This window comes from Pyrenophora tritici-repentis, chromosome 10, assembly GCF_003171515.1.
Source record: "Pyrenophora tritici-repentis strain M4 chromosome 10, whole genome shotgun sequence".
NCBI classification, from domain to species: domain Eukaryota; kingdom Fungi; phylum Ascomycota; class Dothideomycetes; order Pleosporales; family Pleosporaceae; genus Pyrenophora; species Pyrenophora tritici-repentis.
The window spans coordinates 2,364,573-2,382,645 of NC_089399.1; the positions used below are offsets into that span (position 1 = coordinate 2,364,573).

The 18,073-nt window shown below is 51.5% G+C and overlaps 9 protein-coding genes across 9 annotated transcripts; 4 read left to right on the forward strand and 5 right to left on the reverse strand.

Moving 5' to 3' along the window:
• Window positions 1–56: 56 nt before the first annotated feature.
• Window positions 57–807, forward strand: PtrM4_047300 (60S ribosomal protein uL11; the record flags this gene model as incomplete). Its single annotated transcript, XM_001936562.2, has 4 exons — window positions 57–60; window positions 209–325; window positions 381–743; window positions 794–807. 4 exons carry the CDS (start codon window positions 57–59, stop codon window positions 805–807), a joined length of 498 nt encoding a protein of 165 aa, XP_001936597.1.
• Window positions 808–1,200: 393 nt separating this feature from the next.
• On the forward strand, window positions 1,201–2,422 carry PtrM4_047310 (Alpha-N-acetylglucosamine transferase; the record flags this gene model as incomplete). The annotated part of the gene is made up of 2 exons (XM_001936563.1): window positions 1,201–1,618; window positions 1,668–2,422. 2 exons carry the CDS (start codon window positions 1,201–1,203, stop codon window positions 2,420–2,422), a joined length of 1,173 nt encoding a protein of 390 aa, XP_001936598.1.
• Window positions 2,423–3,722: 1,300 nt separating this feature from the next.
• Window positions 3,723–5,567, forward strand: PtrM4_047320 (Chb, N-acetyl-beta-hexosaminidase; the record flags this gene model as incomplete). The annotated part of the gene is made up of 1 exon (XM_001936564.2): window positions 3,723–5,567. One exon carries the CDS (start codon window positions 3,723–3,725, stop codon window positions 5,565–5,567), a length of 1,845 nt encoding a protein of 614 aa, XP_001936599.1.
• A 1,723-nt stretch (window positions 5,568–7,290) lies between these two features.
• Window positions 7,291–7,866, reverse strand: PtrM4_047330 (uncharacterized protein; the record flags this gene model as incomplete). The annotated part of the gene is made up of 1 exon (XM_001936566.2): window positions 7,291–7,866. One exon carries the CDS (start codon window positions 7,864–7,866, stop codon window positions 7,291–7,293), a length of 576 nt encoding a protein of 191 aa, XP_001936601.2.
• Window positions 7,867–9,450: 1,584 nt separating this feature from the next.
• Window positions 9,451–10,140, reverse strand: PtrM4_047340 (DUF1767 domain containing protein; the record flags this gene model as incomplete). The annotated part of the gene is made up of 1 exon (XM_001936567.1): window positions 9,451–10,140. One exon carries the CDS (start codon window positions 10,138–10,140, stop codon window positions 9,451–9,453), a length of 690 nt encoding a protein of 229 aa, XP_001936602.1.
• A 208-nt stretch (window positions 10,141–10,348) lies between these two features.
• PtrM4_047350 (Vps51 domain containing protein) lies at window positions 10,349–11,227 on the forward strand (the record flags this gene model as incomplete). The annotated part of the gene is made up of 3 exons (XM_066104724.1): window positions 10,349–10,688; window positions 10,746–11,079; window positions 11,134–11,227. The coding sequence occupies 3 exons, from the start codon at window positions 10,349–10,351 to the stop codon at window positions 11,225–11,227; spliced, it is 768 nt and encodes a 255-aa protein (XP_065959288.1).
• Window positions 11,228–11,724: 497 nt separating this feature from the next.
• On the reverse strand, window positions 11,725–13,150 carry PtrM4_047360 (Hexokinase; the record flags this gene model as incomplete). The annotated part of the gene is made up of 2 exons (XM_066104725.1): window positions 11,725–11,730; window positions 11,876–13,150. The coding sequence occupies 2 exons, from the start codon at window positions 13,148–13,150 to the stop codon at window positions 11,725–11,727; spliced, it is 1,281 nt and encodes a 426-aa protein (XP_065959289.1).
• Window positions 13,151–13,989: 839 nt separating this feature from the next.
• On the reverse strand, window positions 13,990–14,965 carry PtrM4_047370 (Mpv17-PMP22 domain containing protein; the record flags this gene model as incomplete). Its single annotated transcript, XM_001936570.2, has 2 exons — window positions 13,990–14,364; window positions 14,414–14,965. The coding sequence occupies 2 exons, from the start codon at window positions 14,963–14,965 to the stop codon at window positions 13,990–13,992; spliced, it is 927 nt and encodes a 308-aa protein (XP_001936605.1).
• Window positions 14,966–15,468: 503 nt separating this feature from the next.
• PtrM4_047380 (uncharacterized protein) lies at window positions 15,469–16,744 on the reverse strand (the record flags this gene model as incomplete). Its single annotated transcript, XM_066104726.1, has 3 exons — window positions 15,469–15,476; window positions 15,984–16,452; window positions 16,508–16,744. The coding sequence occupies 3 exons, from the start codon at window positions 16,742–16,744 to the stop codon at window positions 15,469–15,471; spliced, it is 714 nt and encodes a 237-aa protein (XP_065959290.1).
• Between the last annotated feature and the right edge of the window lie 1,329 nt (window positions 16,745–18,073).

An 18,073-nucleotide genomic window follows, 5' to 3' on the forward strand; every position in this document is an offset into this window, starting at 1 on the left:
ACCAACGGCAGTCACTCTTTACAACCAGAACCGATTGACTACCTCAAGCACTAGCCATGCGTGAGTATCATCCTTCTGGTCGGCTACGAAGAGAGGCGGATTTCCTGAGTGGCTAGAGCGCCCGACGGGTGTATCTGTAGTACTCAGAAAATTCGACTTCTTCAACAGCCAGGCTCACCTGAAACGCCATGCGCTTACATTTCCAAAGCTCCCAAGATCGATCCCTCCGAGGTGAAGGTTATTCACCTCCGTGCGACTGGTGGTGAAGTCGGTGCTTCATCCGCGCTCGCCCCCAAGATCGGTCCTCTTGGTCTGTCGCCAAAGAGTACGTTTTGAATCCTCGAAGAAGACGCTCGGATAGATGGCTAATTAGTCTGTAGAGGTCGGTGAAGATATCGCCAAGGCCACTGGTGACTGGAAGGGTCTCCGTGTCACTGTCAAGTTGACCATCCAAAACCGTCAAGCCGCCGTCTCCGTCGTTCCCTCGGCCTCTTCGCTCGTCATCAAGGCGCTCAAGGAGCCTCCTCGCGACCGCAAGAAGGAGAAGAACATCAAGCACACCAAGAGCATTCCTCTCGATGAGATCATCAGCATTGCCCGCACCATGAGGTTCAAGTCGATGGCCAAGGACCTCAAGGGTACCGTCCTTGAGATTCTCGGAACTGCTTTCAGCACTGGCTGCAAGGTCGATGGCCGCAGCCCCAAGGACATCTCGGACGACATCAAGGCCGGCGAGATTGAGAGTAAGTTTTTAAAGGTACTTGCGGAGATGGCTCGTGCTAACAAAACCTAGTTCCTGAGGAGTAAACGTTTGCATCAGAAACGATGACGATGAATGAACAATGCCATAGAGGGAGCTACATAGCTGAATGAGGATCTTATCTCCAACCTTGAGGTCACGGTTTCGGGACCCGTGGAGTTTGCACAGCTACGGCGTTTAGGATGTTTGATACCATACTACAAAAGTGACCCTGGCATATGACGATGAATCAAGACATGTCAACTCCACATTGCGAAATTATGCTTGTTTTAGTGCATTGATGTGAAGGCTAGAAACTTGGTTTTAGTTGTGAAGCTGCCCTTACTCGTCCGGGGGTTTCCATGCAACCTCCGCGATCTCGCGTCGCACCTCCGTCATAAACGTCCCAACGACCATGCACTTGCTCAGAATGCTAGCACCAATTTCGCGTCAAATCAATCATGCGTCGGCGGAGATCAGATGAATTGCCGCGGTATGCAGAAGAGAGTGAATGGTCATCGTTCCGCCTACGCCGCCGTTACGCATACTACGCTGTTGCCTTTCTCGTCATCTGCTGGATCCTCTACCCATCGCGTCAGGCGAAAGCTGAGGCTGACCATGTCCAAGTCAACTGGAAATACTATGCTTACAGCGTGTACGCAACCGATACAGCGAGCCTTTGTCATGCCGTCATGATTCTCGACGCGCTCGCTCGATTCGGGAGCAAGGCAGACCGCGTCCTCTTCTACCCTGAGCACTGGGATACCAAAGTGGATAGCTCCAAGGATCGAGACAGTCAATTGCTCATTTTGGCACGCGATACCTACAAAGCGAAGCTTTATCCCGTCAAGCCGCTTCAGGTGGCAGGTCGTACACAGGGTATGTGTTGCACAGATACAGTAAGGCAAGACAGCTAACGGCCTTGCAGGAGATTGGGTATGGGATGAGACGGTAACCAAGTTCATGGCCTTCTCCCTTGAGTACTACGATCGCGTAATCGCCCTAGAATCGGATTTGACGCTTCTTGACTCCCTTGACGAGCTCTTCCTCCTCCCTTCGACGCCGATAGCAATGCCGCGCGCGTACGGGACTGATAGCAAGCCATGGCCCTTGTCGTCAACACTCATGGTTATCAAACCGAATCCGAGAGAACTGGAGATTTTCAAAAGGCGTATGGAAGGGGGAGGGGACAGTGCACTGGTACAGATGCACAGGTTCGACATGGAGATCCTCAACGAACGATACGAGGAGAGCGCACTGGTACTCCCACACCGACCTTACGCTCTACGCACGGCCGAATTTAGACGTCACGACCACACCGACTATCTCGGCGATCCGAACGAGCTATGGGATGCCGAAAAGATCTACAAAGAGGCCAAGTTGGTCCAATTTAGTGACCGCCCGCTGCCGCCGCCGTGGTTCATGTGGCCTCAGAAGGGAGTCGAAGAGACCCAACCGGATTGCGGCGGCAGTCATGAAGGCACTTGTGCAGAGAGACGCATTTGGAAGAACTTGTACGATGACTTCAGACATCGGCGGCGAAATGTTTGCAAACTGCTGAGTGCGCCTGCACCCGATTGGGATCAGATCAAAGCGAGCCAATATCACGAGAACGTTACAGAGCCTACGGTTGCAGCGTCGCTCGCAACTGCTACTTCTACTGGCTCTCTTCCGAGCAACTAACTGTTAGTAGCGACGGAACACCGAAAGATCATGCGTCATATGGTAAGCAATACGCAAAACTCCATCCTGGCAGTTGGATTCTCGGCATAACCATCTGATGCGGCCCTTTGGACGGCCCGAACGGCTGTTATGCAACTAAATATAACTTGAAACTGATGGGTAAATGGTTGGTCTGACATGGCATTTTATTGGCCATGACGGGCCAACGTCATCATGTAGATTCGGCAGTACAATGAAGTTGTCGTCGTTGATACATCGGCAGACGGAGGGCCAATGAGACATATGACTGCAGCTCGTGATGACTGTCAAAGACCCTGCTAGGCAAGTGACAAGTGACAGTTACACGCGCACAAAGGCCGATTGTTCGGTGAGACATGTTGACAGCCGAGTTGTCAAAGAGTCGGCTAGTTTATCCACGTAAATAGTCGGAAGAGGGTGGGGCTCTCTCGGCCTGCGCGTTGTGACTACGACCTTGAGCTGTGTACCTGTTTCTACCGTCACCAACCCACGCTTCTCTATACCAGGCGGGGACATGAAACCCCCAGAATGCACGTCTACCCCAGATGAACCAGGAGACTCGGTAGCCATAGGAGCAAATTTAGTGTGGATCAAGGTAGCACTAGACATGCATACTGGCTTGTCAGCCGTTTGTTCTACCGGTAGTAGGATAGGACCGATCGGCGGCCGGGTGGTGGGGATAGGCGCCCATTCACTCCAAGCCACTCCGCTTAACTTCTGGGACGGGACCGTGCAGGGCAACCATGGCCACAGGCTGCAAGATAGCTGCAAGATGGGCTGTCAAGTGTGTGGTAATGAGACGTCGTTTAGCCGTATGCGAAGCCCAGCTGTGTGACCGAGGGAGGGGTAGGTTACAACACGAAAGCAGCCACAAGGTCTATGGTACCGTGTGAATCTGACAAGAGGCTCTCTCCTGCAGCAAGGCTGAGCAAGCAATCTGGCATGCGGTTGGTCTAGCTGCGGCCAGGGGAAGCCTCTGGCCAGCAAACCCTTGCAATCTCCTGGACTGCGCGCCTTGGAGGGTGAATTAGTGACTGCGCTAACCGGGTCGATCAATTACCCAGCTGGCCTGTGGAGTCAAGCTGAACTGGTCAATGCGAATCCTGGGCAATATAGCTCTTGGTCACCCACGCCACAACCTGACGCCGCAACTGGTTGTTCCTTTGATCATCGCGTGCGTGGAGGCGTTTGTCGTTCCTTTTTATAGCTGCCCTCTCACCCACTTTATTGTATCCAGGTATCGAGCTACTCTTTCCGCTTTCTTCATCCTCAACCGACAATCATGCGCGACTTCATCCTGGCCTCTGTGGTCACGGCCGCTGCCTTGTTCCCCGGGCATGCTGAGGCTGTTGCTGCCAACCCTCTTCCCGCACCAAGAAACATTGTCTGGGGTAACTCTGGCTGCTTCTCCTTTGACCCTTCTGCTTCATTCGATGTTCCAGAGTCAAAGCTTCTCAGCGATGCTGTGGACCGTACCAAGAAGAGCATCACCACGCTCAAGTGGGTTCCTCAAGCCGTTGAAGCCCCAGTTAGGGAGTTTGAACCGTTCCCAGGCTCCACAACGAAAGCATCTAGGCGCAAGCATAAGAGGCAATATAACGCGCCACCGGCTGGAAACTGCACGGGCTCGGTAAAAAGTGTCAGGATCACTCTGGTTCACCCCAATGCCGACCTTCAACACGGCGTCGAGGAATCCTACACTCTCAACCTCAAGCAAGGCTCTGATACTCTCTTCATTACAGCTCAGACCGTCTACGGTGCCCTCCATGCTCTCACCACCCTCCAGCAAATCGTCATCAGCGACGGCACTGGCAAGCTTATTATTGAGCAGCCCGTCAGCATCGTGGACTGGCCTCTCTACCCCGTCCGTGGCATCATGATTGACACTGGCCGCAACTTCATCTCCAAGGCCAAGATCGAAGAGCAACTCAACGCCATGGCCCTTGCCAAGCTCAACGTCCTCCACTGGCATCTCGTCGACTCTCAGTCCTGGCCCGTTGAAGTCAAGCAGTACCCTACCATGACAGAAGACGCATACTCTGCCAACGAGATGTTCACCCAAGACACGCTCAAGGAGATTGTCAGCTACGCCGCTGCACGTGGTATCCGCGTCATCCCCGAGATTGACATGCCCGGCCACGCCAGCTCCGGCTGGACCCAGATTGACGAGAACATTGTAACCTGCGAGGACAGCTGGTGGTCCAACGACGACTGGCCCAAGCACACTGCCGTGCAGCCCAACCCAGGCCAACTCGACATCTTGAACAACAAGACGTACGAAGTCACAGGCCAAGTGTACAAGGAAATGACATCGATTTTCCCCGACAACTGGTTCCACATTGGCGGCGACGAGCTCTTCGCAAATTGCAACAACTTCTCCGCCCCGGCCCTTGCTTTCTTCAACAGCGGAAAGTCTATGGGCGACCTCTACCAAGTCTGGGTCGACCGCGCCATCCCAAACTTCCGCAGCATCGCAAACAAGACGCTTGTCATGTGGGAAGACGTCAAGCTGTCCGCCGACGTAGCCGCCACGGGCAACGTGCCAAAGGACATCATCCTCCAAGCCTGGAACAACGGCCTCGACCACATCAGCAACCTCACCGCCCAGGGCTACCGCGTCATCGTCTCTAGCTCAGACTTCATGTACCTCGACTGCGGCTACGGCGGCTGGGTCGGCAACGACCCCCGCTACAACGTCATGGTCAACCCAAACGCAAACGACACTTCCATCCTCAACTTCAACTGGGGCGGAGGCGGCGGCTCCTGGTGCGCTCCTTACAAGACTTGGCAGCGCATCTATGACTACGACTTTACGCTCAACATGACTGATGCCCAGAAGAAGCTCATCCAAGGCGCCATCGCTCCTCTCTGGAGTGAGCAAGTCGATGACGCGGTCGTGAGTCAGAAGATGTGGCCGCGTGCTGCGGCCCTCGCTGAACTCGTGTGGTCTGGCAACCGTGACTCAAAGGGCAACAAGAGGACTACAGAGCTCACACAAAGGATCCTCAACTTCAGGGAGTACCTCGTCGCCAACGGTGTGAGCGCCAGCCCGCTGATGCCAAAGTACTGCCTCCAGCACCCGCACGAGTGCGATTTGTACCTCAACCAGACGGCGCTCTGGACTTAGGTAGTTCATCGGAAACTTGAAGAGGTGGTGTGGGATTTCATCGACTGCACATGCATGTTCATATGGAAACGATTGCGAATGGATGACATGGTAATGGTGGAGGAATATCGGGTGCATTTCCCTTTTTCTTCCTCTTCTTTATTGCCTTGGGGCAAAAGCCTGAGTCTTTATTTCTTCTCTGTCGATATAGGTTACCCACTACCTCTTTTGCAATACATAATCTTTCCTCATGACTTCTTGCTTTTTACGTTTATGCTGACGTGCTCATGTCGAGTGAGCTTTCTGATGTAGCTTTATGAAGCTACCAAGACATACCAATTTGCAAAGGAGACGCAACCTTGATGACTGACCGATTAAAAGAAAAGGCGCACCTATGCTCTACATCCACGCCATAAATCTTGGACGAACTCAACATCAACCAGACAACTGCAACAACCCTCTCAGTCATCCGTCCATCCCCCCTTCCCCTCCTCCTCCCCCTCTTCTCCCTAACACCCCCACCCACCCCACAAACAACCCACCCACTCACGGCGACTTCAACTCCTTAGCCGTAAGCACCTCATTCGCAGCCGCCATCTCCGGCGACGTAATCTCTTTTTTACCCAACATGTGCGATCCGCCTTCTGCACCACCACCACCACCACCACCACCAAACGGCTTCTTCACTGCATCCTTGAGTTTCTCAGTCGTAGTCTTGTGCAGAGCGGTGGTGTCGTCGTTGTTGTTGGAAGAGGGTGTTGGCGTTGATGTTGATGTTGAGGTTAAGGTGGAAGAAGATGTGGATGTAGATGCTTGTGCAGGCGCGGGTATGGGTTCTGAGTGGTTGTTAGTAATCAGGTGATGGGGATGTAGTAAACATGCGTGTGGACGATGTAGGAAGAAGGTGATGGAACGAATGAGCGGACTTACCTTGGAACTGCGCGTCGATGGTATCGTTGATTGAAGACGTAGAAGTACCGGTATTAGCCTCTGGGATTTCGTTCACAGGCGGTTCTTTACAGCAGCGTTAGTAATGTTGTGCTACAGCGTTGATAACCCGGTTCTACAAAAAAAACCCAACCCGAGAGTAAGGGGGGCTAGTTAACGACAACAAACATACCCTGGAACTGAGCCGACGAAACATCTGCACTAGCCATACTGAATACGTTCTAATCGATTGGTAATTCAAGAAAAAAGTTTAGTCTGATTGAAAAGTGATTACACTCTGACGTCTCTTCTTTGCAGCCGCGGACTGGACAAGGTCTACATATACATGCCGCACTACCACTACGTCACTGGGGTGCTGACTGGGCGACGCGCATGCCATGGCTTGTGTTGCGTACGCCTAGGTGATTGGGGGATCGCCGTTGCTCTTGGTAAAGGTAAACGCTAGCTTTTTTTGGCCCCACTTTCACCCGCTAGTTATTACACGCATGGCGAACCCTGAATTGAACCCTGAATATCAATGCCGATGCGGGAAGGTGCTCGTCAGAGGCGTTCTGGATGCATCTTACGGAGAGGCGTGGGAGTCTAGATTTATTTTATTTGGGGAACGGCAGAGATGGGGATTCTTTGTTTGTTAGGGCTATGTTCTTTGCTGGGCTTGGCCTTGTCTAGATGGCGGTCTAGATTATTCGGATGGTGTGAAGGCCGTTCTCGTAGCGTAAGCACGGTAGACGAGCTTTTGTTTCTTCGTCCAACTCTTTCCATACTTGCTTTTCCTTTTCTCCTGTCCGAGTCCCTATCACCCGATTCTTTGAAATGACGGTGTTGCTTCATCGGCCAGCCTCACCATCAAGCTCTGAGAATAGTCTTTCGTCTTGCAGACTGGCATAAAGAACAAATGTCCTTCTGTATTGTCGTCATCGAACTCGGTATCACTCATTGGATCGATGTCGAGCGAGACGCGAGCGGGGTGTAGGAACTCCCGTTGTTCATACTTGTCTGTCTCGTCTTGTTTTCGAGCAAAATCTCGATTGAGCGTCATACACCAGGAAAAATCATCCTCATACTCTACTAGATGTAGCTTCATGGGTTTCAAAGATCCACGCAGATCCAACCATCCACCTGTCACTGCACCTGTCACGTCCTCAGTTGCATAGGTCAGAGCCACATCTTCGACATGGATGGCGTAATCGACGTCTTTATAGCGCCCCATTGAAGCTTCTACACCTCCATTAAGAGATGCCCACGACCAAGAGGGTGCAACATAGACCTTTGGACGGGAACCGGTGGAATCAATCGGCGGATACCACGTCAAAGTCTTTTCGAGATGCTCTCGCCATATACCAGCGACGTACGTGCATCGCATGCGAGACATGACGTATTTGGCAATGCCGGAAAGTGCTATTAATCTGTCGCTTGGGTATGTTAAACTCGTTTGCGTATATGTTGGTACCACAGTTTTCCACCAGAAAGTCAGCCAGTAATTGTCCTCTGCAGCAAGAATTTCTGGTAGATGGTGTTGTGCAAATGACAGTTTGATAAAACCATCGACAATTCAATCATTGGATTTGTACGCTGTCGGCAATCCATCAGGAAACGACTCGCTCGCCGCGAGTTCGCGGCACTCCCAGAACAGCTGACGGCGGCCAAAGTGAAGGACCCGTGGTGTAAGCAATCTCTCCTGGAAGACTCATCCACGGCCGCTCAGCGGTGCATTCGTAATGTTGTACTCCCAGAAGAATTGGGGAATCATGACACAATCAACTAGGCCCCCATTTGGCTCGAGGTCAGTCAAGTCAACCTTGACTGTCCAGTGACCTTGAGTCTGAGGTGAACGTGTACGAAAAATTCCCTCAGTACTGTTCTCATTATCTGTGGCCGATATATTGCAAAATGAGTGTGAGCAAATCAAGCCCATCAAACTTACTTCACTTTGCCAATCCCGAAGATCATCCTTTTCCTGATTGATACACAAAGAATCAATCCACATGTAACGAATCCCGAGTCTCTTGGATACCTGTATTACCTCCTGTAATGTTTTGGGCATGTTTGTAACTTGGAATCTGATTTGCGAGTTACGCAACAATGCTCCCGTAAGCTGTAAAGGTTTCGTGCCGCCCCAACGATGACTTAGGGTGGAATAAGGACCAAGTGGCAGTTCTTGAGCCGTATGAATGAGCCGTACGTGTGTACTATCAGGGGCGGCATCATAGAGGTCCAAGAGACGCGTTGGATACCAAGTATCGCCGTACTCCTTCATCTTGCATTTCTCATGACGCTCATTACAACGTTGAAGCCACCTAGATGCTACTTGAATAGACTCATCCGAAGATGTGTTGTCAGTGGTAATTCGGTTGTCAACATAATCTGTGTTACACTCAGTTGGTCTGCGTCCTGTCCCATGAAAAACAACATACCGACTTCTTTTTTCAAGCTGAAGTAGAGATTTGTAAATTCGTCGCGTAAGTAGTACAGTGCGCAAGTAAATACTTATGCCAGTCTCTTGAAGTTCCTCGTATCTTGTAAGTTTCGCTATCGTGATGAACGTGGATTGTAGATCTACACGACTTTGAACAAAATCTTGAGACACATCACGGCTCAACTCGGCGGAAAGTAAGGCTTCTCGTTCGGATCCTTGGACTTGATCCCAAAGCTGATGGCAGATTGGACAATGGTTGGCCGCAGATGCAGCAAGAGAGGCGCATGTCCGGTGGAGACCGTATTCCTTGAGCATTATCAGTGACAGCTAGCAAGAAGTTGCTTGAGCTTCTCACCAAATCACATGAGTCGGCTGTGATGTCTGAAAAGAGGAGATTGCGATGGTGCTGTAGAAACCCGATGCATGTTTCGCAAAACATGTTTGCAGTAGGATTGCAGTTGACTGGTGTTCTTGAATGGATGAGCTGGAGGATGAGCTGGAGGATGAGCTGGAGGATGCAGCTGGAAGAAATCCAACTGATTACCCCGCAGTTTGTCCCATCGTTCTTGCCGCGGCCATCAGCCTATCTTTCCTCCCCTCTTTCCAGGCTTTATCAAGCGCCTCCAGCTTCCCACCCACAACCTGAACATTACCAGGCTCGAGCATGACTACGCCTCTCCGAACGTCAAAATTGCGCAGAACAAGCTTGAGGCCCATGACCATGTTTGTGTTGATGCCATCAATACCTCTCAAGTCCAAGGCGTAAATTGTCAAGCCTTTCGCATCTTGCAGCAATAACTTGAAAGGCCCTTTGCTCTGAACAGGCGCTGCAGCTTCGGTAGTGCCTTCATTCTCTTGCTCTACGACACGCACAATCTCCCGTCCTTTGGTCATCTCACCTCGCTCTCTGGCTTCGATTGATTCAACCTGTGACCAGCGCGAGTGGCCAATGTCTTCAATGTCGAGCACTTGACATACGACTGGACCAGCGACGATGCGGGTCTGAGTAGTACCTTTGAGTATGTCGGACGGGAACAGAGAGGCGGCTGGTTGGCTGAGCGAGTTGGTGATGTCAGTAGCCAGAAGGCGAAAGAGTGCAGTTTGCTTGATGGCGGGCAGCGGAGTATTTGGTCGGACTGTGGAGAGGAAGCCCTGGAGCCATACCACAGTTGGATAGAGATGTCGAGCATTGAGGTGCTGTGTTAGCTCCGTTGCAATATTAGCTGCCATGATGGAGATTGATTGATGATGGAGATTAGTTGCACCCGGTTCCTATTCGTATTGTCTAGCTTTCATAGTAGAAATGAGTGGGAGACGCGACGCGTAGAATGACGTGGGGCTCTTTTAACGTTACAACGCCGGCCTCGGCCCTTTACAGAACCTCAAGCTTCAACACTCCAACAACCAAACCTCAACCTCACTGTAAGCGATAAATAACATGTCAATAATAGCATCTCCCCGGCCCAGCTCCTCGGTTCGCAGCCCTTCCTTGACCCGCACCTCAATCGACAGTAGTTCTTCGCACCGGCCTCCCCAAGCCATACGTCGCAACCGCGCCGCCCTCCGCGAATTCTACGGCCTCAAAAACGGGCCTAGAGATGGAACGCCCGATGCAAGAATATCCGAAGAGCCGTCAAGATCGCAGGTAGCACTCGATGATGAGGAGACGCTGACGGAGCTGGATTCTGCCGACTTCAATGCCGAAGCATTCGTCGAAGCTCTACTTGCGAAAGAGGGTCTAAAAGGCGTGTTAAAGGTGGAAGCCGACTTGATATCACGTGCGCATATCTATATCCATATCTATATGAGTGTGTAGAGAGCTAATTCGTTGCTAGAGATCAGGAATCTTGATAGCGACCGCAAATCCCTCGTCTATGACAACTACTCCAAACTTCTGTCTGCTACCAGCACAATCCGACGAATGCGCGGTAACATGGATCCTCTCGCGCCCACCACCCACACGCTCGGTCCTGCCATCTCGCACATTGCCGAAACAGCCGCTTCATTATCTTCGTCATTGCATGAGATACCTCAACCGAAAGAAGAGGGCCTGGGAATTAGCATCAATGTCGAACAAGACCAGGGAGACAAAACCGAGGCAGAGAAGAAGAAGAAGAGACAAAAGGATACTGTCAAATGGGTGCTAGACACGCCAAGGCGACTGCAAGAGTTGATTGACCAAGAGCAAGATGAGGAGGCGGAGAAGGAATGGGAGGAGGTTAGCAAGATACTGGACAAGTGGAAAGGTGTTGCAGGTGTGGAAGAGCTTAGGGAACGATGTGAAGAAATTATGGAGGAAGAGGAAGAGTCTGACTGAGGACCGCGTACGTCTGGCTTTTGTGTATTAACAGACAGACTGCATGAACCCAATACCCGGTGTCGAAGACGCAGTGTAGAAGAACGAGGCGTCCGCACCACAGAGGCGCCATCAATCCATGAGCATTACGCAGCCGAGAAGGCATGCCGAGGTCCAGGAGATTGAAGCTTAAGACCACACAAAATGTGTGGAAGAGAAGGGCAGTCGCATTCATTGGCAGGTTCTATGACCCCTCAACATAGATCTAGTTGCAGGATCACTTGGGATTCGCTGTAGTTGCATTACCATTACAGCCATGAAGATGTTGATGCATGGAACGAAGCAGTGGCAGTGTGACCAACGCCAGAATAAACACTGCATTCATCAAGACCATCACATCTACATCTCCCCCCTCCTCTCCAACTCCATGGCCGCAATAATCGCACAACCAACACCGCTCCCATCTTCCGCACTCGTAATGCGAATCGGACCCTTTTCCCCATCCCCATCCTCCCAATCTAACACTTCGCCCAACGCCCTCGCCCACCTCTTCTTGAACTTTGGATGTTTATTCGCCACGCTCCCATCCGCAGCCACATTTCCCCCCTCGATCCCCTCTTTCCCGCAAATAGCCGCTATACCGCACGCACACAGACGCGCACCACGTACAGCAACCATCTCAGCGATCCTACGCGAAACCTCCAAATCCACATCTGAAGGCTCGAGCGCTAGTGTCTTTGCAAAAAGCTCGCGTGTATCCGCAAACAAAGGCGACTGGTCGTCTTCAATCTGCGAGAGAAACGAGGTATCAATCGTATACGCCGTATACAGCTTCTTCAACCCGTCGTCTTCACTCTGTGCCTGCAACACCAGCCCCTTATCCACCAAATCAACAAGCACAAGCCGGAATATCTCGCCTAGATACAGTCCCGCGGATAGCTTCTCAAACGTCTGTTCGCCTGGCCGCGGACTCTCGGCGTCGATGCGCTCGTCGTACGGGGTACGTGGTAGCACGCGATGCGCATTATCGAACGCACCGTATTCGCAGTTCACCGCCATCATCTCCTCCCCTTTGCTCGCGCCGTTATGCGCCGACGCAGCTGTGATGCGCTCATCGTTTGGATCCAGTTTCCCGATACTAGACACGTGGGCGAGGTACGCAGCATTACACCCTGTACCGAAGATGGCGCCAACAATGGTATCTGGGTCGTTATACGCCGACGCCACCATTGCGCCGACAGTATCGTTGATAACACAGATGAGCTGGACTGGTAGTTCCTTCTCTGCAAGTTTCTCCCGTAGTTGCGCCGCGACATCTTGTCCTTCCACCCCTTGGATATCAAACCCTTTCGTCCACGTCTGCAGGATAGCATGGTCGATACGGTGCTGTGTCGCTGGGTACGAGAAAGTGAAGCCAAGAGGCATGCGTTTCTGCATGTTATACTGTTTATCCAGTCCTCTGGATTTTATAAACGCAGCTACTTTTTTTGCGATAAATGTCCATAGGTTCTCTGCGGACCCTGTTTTCAAGGACGCAGGGAGTTTGTATTGTTCCTGCTCCAAGACGCTTTTTTGCGTGTCGCTTCCTTGTTGCTCGTCGGAGTCGCCGAGTAACGTCACTTTACATACGCGTAGATTGGTGCCGCCGAGGTCGAGGGTTAGTATCGTTCCCTTTTCCCGGCCGCTGGGTAGGGCGTGCACCCAGCTTATGTTCATGGGTATGTTTTGCCCGTCGCGGGCGAGGCCTTGTTCCAGCTCTTCGCGGAAGCGGTGGACGATTTCCTTGAGTTTGGGGCATGAGATCCAGAACTGCTGGTCTAGGTGGGAGAGTGCTTGCTCTAGGGAGGGTGGTAGATTGGTCATTTTGGAGAGCTCGGAGCGTTGGTGGGTGGAGGTGTGGGATTCAGAGTTCATGCTGTGGGTTGCAGAGGGTGGTGGTGCCATGATGAGATACTATTGTAGGATGGGGGTTGAAATTGACTTCTCTGAAGGTCTTGCAATATATGCATATGAGAAGCGTGTTGCTACTCGGAATGTCCGACTGAAATTAAAGTTTTTGTTCATTTTTTATTTCCACAGTCGACATCATGACATCACAAGACACGCTTGACCGCGCTCCTGAACATTTTCCTCTAGAGCGCCGATTTCACTATCGCAAGCGCTTTCTTTTGTGTAAATGACGTCCGCTTGGCACACTCCGACACACCAGCGAAGAGCCGCATGGGTGGGGGCAAGTCTTTGGTTGGTGTCTCATTGGTGCATAGGGTGGGTCGACCCGTAACGTAGGCCAGGGATGAAGCAACGCCTCAACATATTATATGAATGATACTAGCCAGAATGGTTGTTACGCTGATATAGCTGTGTACCTGGCTGGTTGAGGTCTCCGGATAGTGTTTTCCGGCGGTCCTCTGAAGATCATAATGGTCCTTGTATTCCGATGAGCAAGTGAATGGCAATCAATCGAAAACCCGTGTCTCGGATATATTTCGGGGAAGGGTTTGATGTAAATGTTGATGTGTTAATGTGTTAATGTGATGATAATAATATGGTGGCTATTGCGTCCTATCGTCTATGCGGTTTACTCGTGGTATCAAATCCCCAAACGCCAGTCTATATGCGATGTGCTCGCTCTTGGATATCTACAATTGAACAAAGGAAAAAAGAAGTCGCTGACCTAAGTCAGGAAAGTGAATGTCGTGTTGTCGGACTCAAGTCCGTCAGCCGATGAAACTCGTCCAATGAGTCCGAAACGCTGCTGATGTTGAATTCCGGTAGCAGGTGCATCACATGGGACACTTTTGCTGGCCGTGCCCACGCTCTGCCCTGGTCTCCATAACTCTTGTCTTTACAGCTGGCACGTGTTCTGCTTCAGCTCCATTCTCCTCCTTGGCAGCGGCTCTCTGGTTGAGCAGGCTGAGATAGGTTTGCCAGCCGATTGCGATGACGCCGCCGAATATGCTCCTGTACTGAAGCGGTATGTACGTGAAGCTAAAGGCCGTGATGGCGGGCCAGACTTTGCAGCTGTTGAGCCAGCTTGTTGGAACTGTGTTCTTGATTCGTTCGACAATCTCGGCACCGGATGCGCCTGAAAGAAGGGATTGCATGCCGAAGAAGTACGAGTTGAACAAGGGAGTGAAGAAGGCTTGGTTTATAGTAACCTGGGCATTGTTAGCGTACGCAACTAGCGGTGGGGAAGAAGATACACACCTTTGTCGTTATGGAGAGCAACTTTGAGCTGTAGTTGAAATTGTTGGACAGCCACAAGAACCACTTGTACGATGGAATGGAGCTCAATCCTCCGATGACAAGTGCGCGACCCGTACGTGCCCAGTCGCGGTTGTTGCTCCATTCCTGGACCCATCCTTTTTCCTCGGCATCATCCGCAAGTGCCAGACTTTCGGCCGTGGTGGGAGTAGGCGAGATACTCTGCGCCACCAAATCCCCAACAAAATAAATGACCAGCGAAGATATCAACTGTGTCATGTACGGCTTTCTTTGTTGCACGCGACCATATGCGCGGAAGGGTTCGATGATGGGTTGAAGCCAAAGCCAGCTCGGGCCGGGAATTGTCTGCGCACTCTCATTGATTTGGCCGGCGTTTGGTCGTGGGGCATTGTAGCGACGTGATGTGTGCGGGTTGAATCGGAAGCGTGTGTGTTCAAAGGGTGAAGGAGTTCCGGTATTGCCGTTCCGAGGAGAAGGGGCGTTCGGAATGCGACGTAGACTCACGCGGACCCAGGCGCTGGAAGGAGCGATCATGATGGCGGTTTATGGGCTCTCATAAGTTGTGCGAGTGTTGCGGGGGGTTAAAGAAGTCAAGGAGAGTGAGGCATGTTTGTGTTGTGTTATGAGTTGTCATCTGCGGCAGATTTGCTGAGTAGGGTTCCCCGAGTGTCGGCGCACGTTTGCCGTAGGAGATGATGAGGCGCCAGGGTGCTATTGCGACAATAACCGGCTTAGTCATGCATGCCCTTTGACGTGGTCATCTCCGCCCGAGCCCGTCACCGGAGCAGTCCCACTCAACAACACATGCAGTGAGCCTGGATGTCATCGTCTATCCCTACTGTGGCACGCTTCCCCACTGTCCCCAGATGTACGAAACACGCACGACACGTAGGTACAGTGCCTAGAAAGACCTCACCGATGTGGACACGTCAGAGTACATTCGAAATCACGTAAAGGAGAAGCTTCCAAGCTAAAAGAGGTGCATATTCCTTCTCATCACACCCATCGTGTATTTACACAAGAATCGAAAGTGGCCATCAAGCCACTGCTGTAGATAATAACAACCGTCAACAAAGCCTTTCGCAAACCTGCAACCCTCCCAAAACACTCAAACAAACAAAGCCTTTCCATGCCAACCCCAGCCTTTCATGACCGTTAAATCTGTCATCGAAAGCATACCCCTACACGCACTGAGAGTACCAGTCGTTCCATTTCTTGCACTGGCAGCTTGAATGACATGTAGTGGGGCCCGTGTAGCCCAGACCACCGCACCGACCCCAAGGCTGTACGAGGCCATCATTAGGGGTAGCAACGGGCCTAGCCATTGTGGTAAGTGTGCTCGAGGCAGGTCCAGTTGCCGGGTCGGGGTTGGGAGCAGCATTGACGTTAGAAGGAGGCTTGGAGGCAGGTCCAGTCACCGGGTCGGGTTTGGGAGCAGCATTGACGTTGTAAGGAGGCTTGGAAGCAGGGGTGTTGAAAGCTGGAGCTGGAGATGGCGATGGCGATGGCGATGGAGTCGCGGCAACAGGGCTTTTCGCGGGTGGAGGGGTACCAGCGCCAGAAGCCCCATTCCAGACCTCGGGACCAGGGTTGGGATACTTGGTAAAGCCGTTGTAAATGTCGAACAGCACACCAGGAGTGTTTGCAGTGACGTAGCCAGGGATAGCCACGCCAGCAGGAAGAACAGCGGTACCAGACCCGCTAACCTTGACATGAATACACTCTTGGTAGAATTGCGCACCACCTACCCTGTTTCCCTCGTGGAGAGCGATGATCTCGGGCCGGATGACATAATCTCCTGGTACAACATTGGGGAGGGTGAAATTGTGCTGGCCGGGCGTGCCCGTATAGAGACCTTTGATGAGCTTTGTAACCGGCCATGTGCCATCATAGGTTTCCGCCGAGATCTTAGTCCAGGACATGGAGGAGCTTGCCTTTGACATGTAGACATTGATGGGTCCAACGTGGGACGTGGCGACGATGTCGTCGCCGGCATCAGCGCTGTTGTGGTGCCATTCGACCTAGAAGGCGTCATGTCAGTATACGCCAAAGAAAAAGTGCAACGTCAATACACACAGCAATATTGGAACCGCCATTGACAGCAACAGAAGTGGTAGCCTTGATGCCGGCTACGTTACATTCCATAGCCTGAGAAGTGACATCAACCACAGGGCTGTTGCTAGGTGGAGTATCAATATATCCGCCCTGAACATTTCCGGGGGGCTGTGGTTTTCCGTCGACAACGATCCTGTAGACAGTGGTATGGGCGCTAACAATGCTAGCGAAGGCGAGAGCGTAGATGGTGGCCTTCATGTTTGCTTATCAAAGTTGGTGATAAATTGGTTGAAAACTCTATCCTCGTCAAGAGTGAGTATGTGAAAAGAATGGAAAATGTAAAGACTGAAAAGGACAAAGATTGGAAAAAAGAATGAGTGTGGAACGAGTGTACAGCTTCAAGCGTGCCGTTTCAACCATGGAGGGCATGTTCAGATTTATACTGACAAAATCTTTCTGTGTAGGAGAATACGGCTTCAGATCCTCGCTATCTTGATACGATGCTGCATCAGGGCTCTTCGCAAGACCCTGGCGCTCGGTTGGGCAGATTTCATTGTCGTGTTCTGCAGGAGCCTTTGACTGGACCAGGCGATAATCCGTTAGATTAAGTGCGGAAACGTACAAAGCGATGGAACTTGAAACTGTAAGCATTCGCAAGGCGAGCTGTGCACTTTGTTGGTGGCTCGTGTCAGCTGCAGATTTGCGAACTGTTGGTTCGTGATGTGAAACTCGAGCGAGGATATCCCGTTGATTGGGTCTGGCTGAAGACCCCGAAATATTGGATAAGAGCGTTCGTTTTATGCCCGCTCGCTTAATTCTTTATAGGCGAATGATAGTTTTGTGGCTTCCAGGATAATAAAAAGAGCGTAACAAGCTCCATCAAAAACAATCGCAGGAGAGGAAGATGCAAGAAATGAGATTCGGAGGACACACCTCAGCATCGGCGGGATGCTGTGAAATAGGGTTTCATTGATGTCGTATCCATACTTCGAAAACAGCATATCTAGTATCCTGAAGGCTCTGAAACGCTCAGCCATCTGGATTAGAGGTGCCTTTTTGAAAGCGTCATTTTCAAGCAGCCAACAGAGCACTAAGGCACTATTTCCTTTGACTGCTTGGAGGAATATTGTTAGGAAGTGTGTAGAACGATTCTCTGGAAGCGGTCTTGGGAGGAGCGCGTTGAACGCGTCAATGTCGTCTGCATGCGCAGCCAATTCGAGGGGGCTGAGGTCATCCTCCATTGAAAATCCGATATGTAGACGATGCAGGCATTCGGCGCGCACTTGTTTGCTTAGCGCTACATTATGGTGATGGAACTCGCGTGCGATATGGAGCGGGGTTTCTCATGCCTACAACTACCTAGTTAGCTCTCTGCTTAGTTAGGTAGGCTGCAGCTGCTAGCTGTGATCCTGTGATTCAAGTAAAAATATCCTGGTACCACAACTCGGAAGGTTTTCGTTCGAGAGCAGTGAAACCTCGTACCTCGTCTCTTCTCCAGCTTCACTGATATTCAAAACTCAACCAGCCAAAGTGTCTTGAGTCCTTCATCGCGACCTTGCCACCTCGTGTCCCCAGCGACAAACCTAA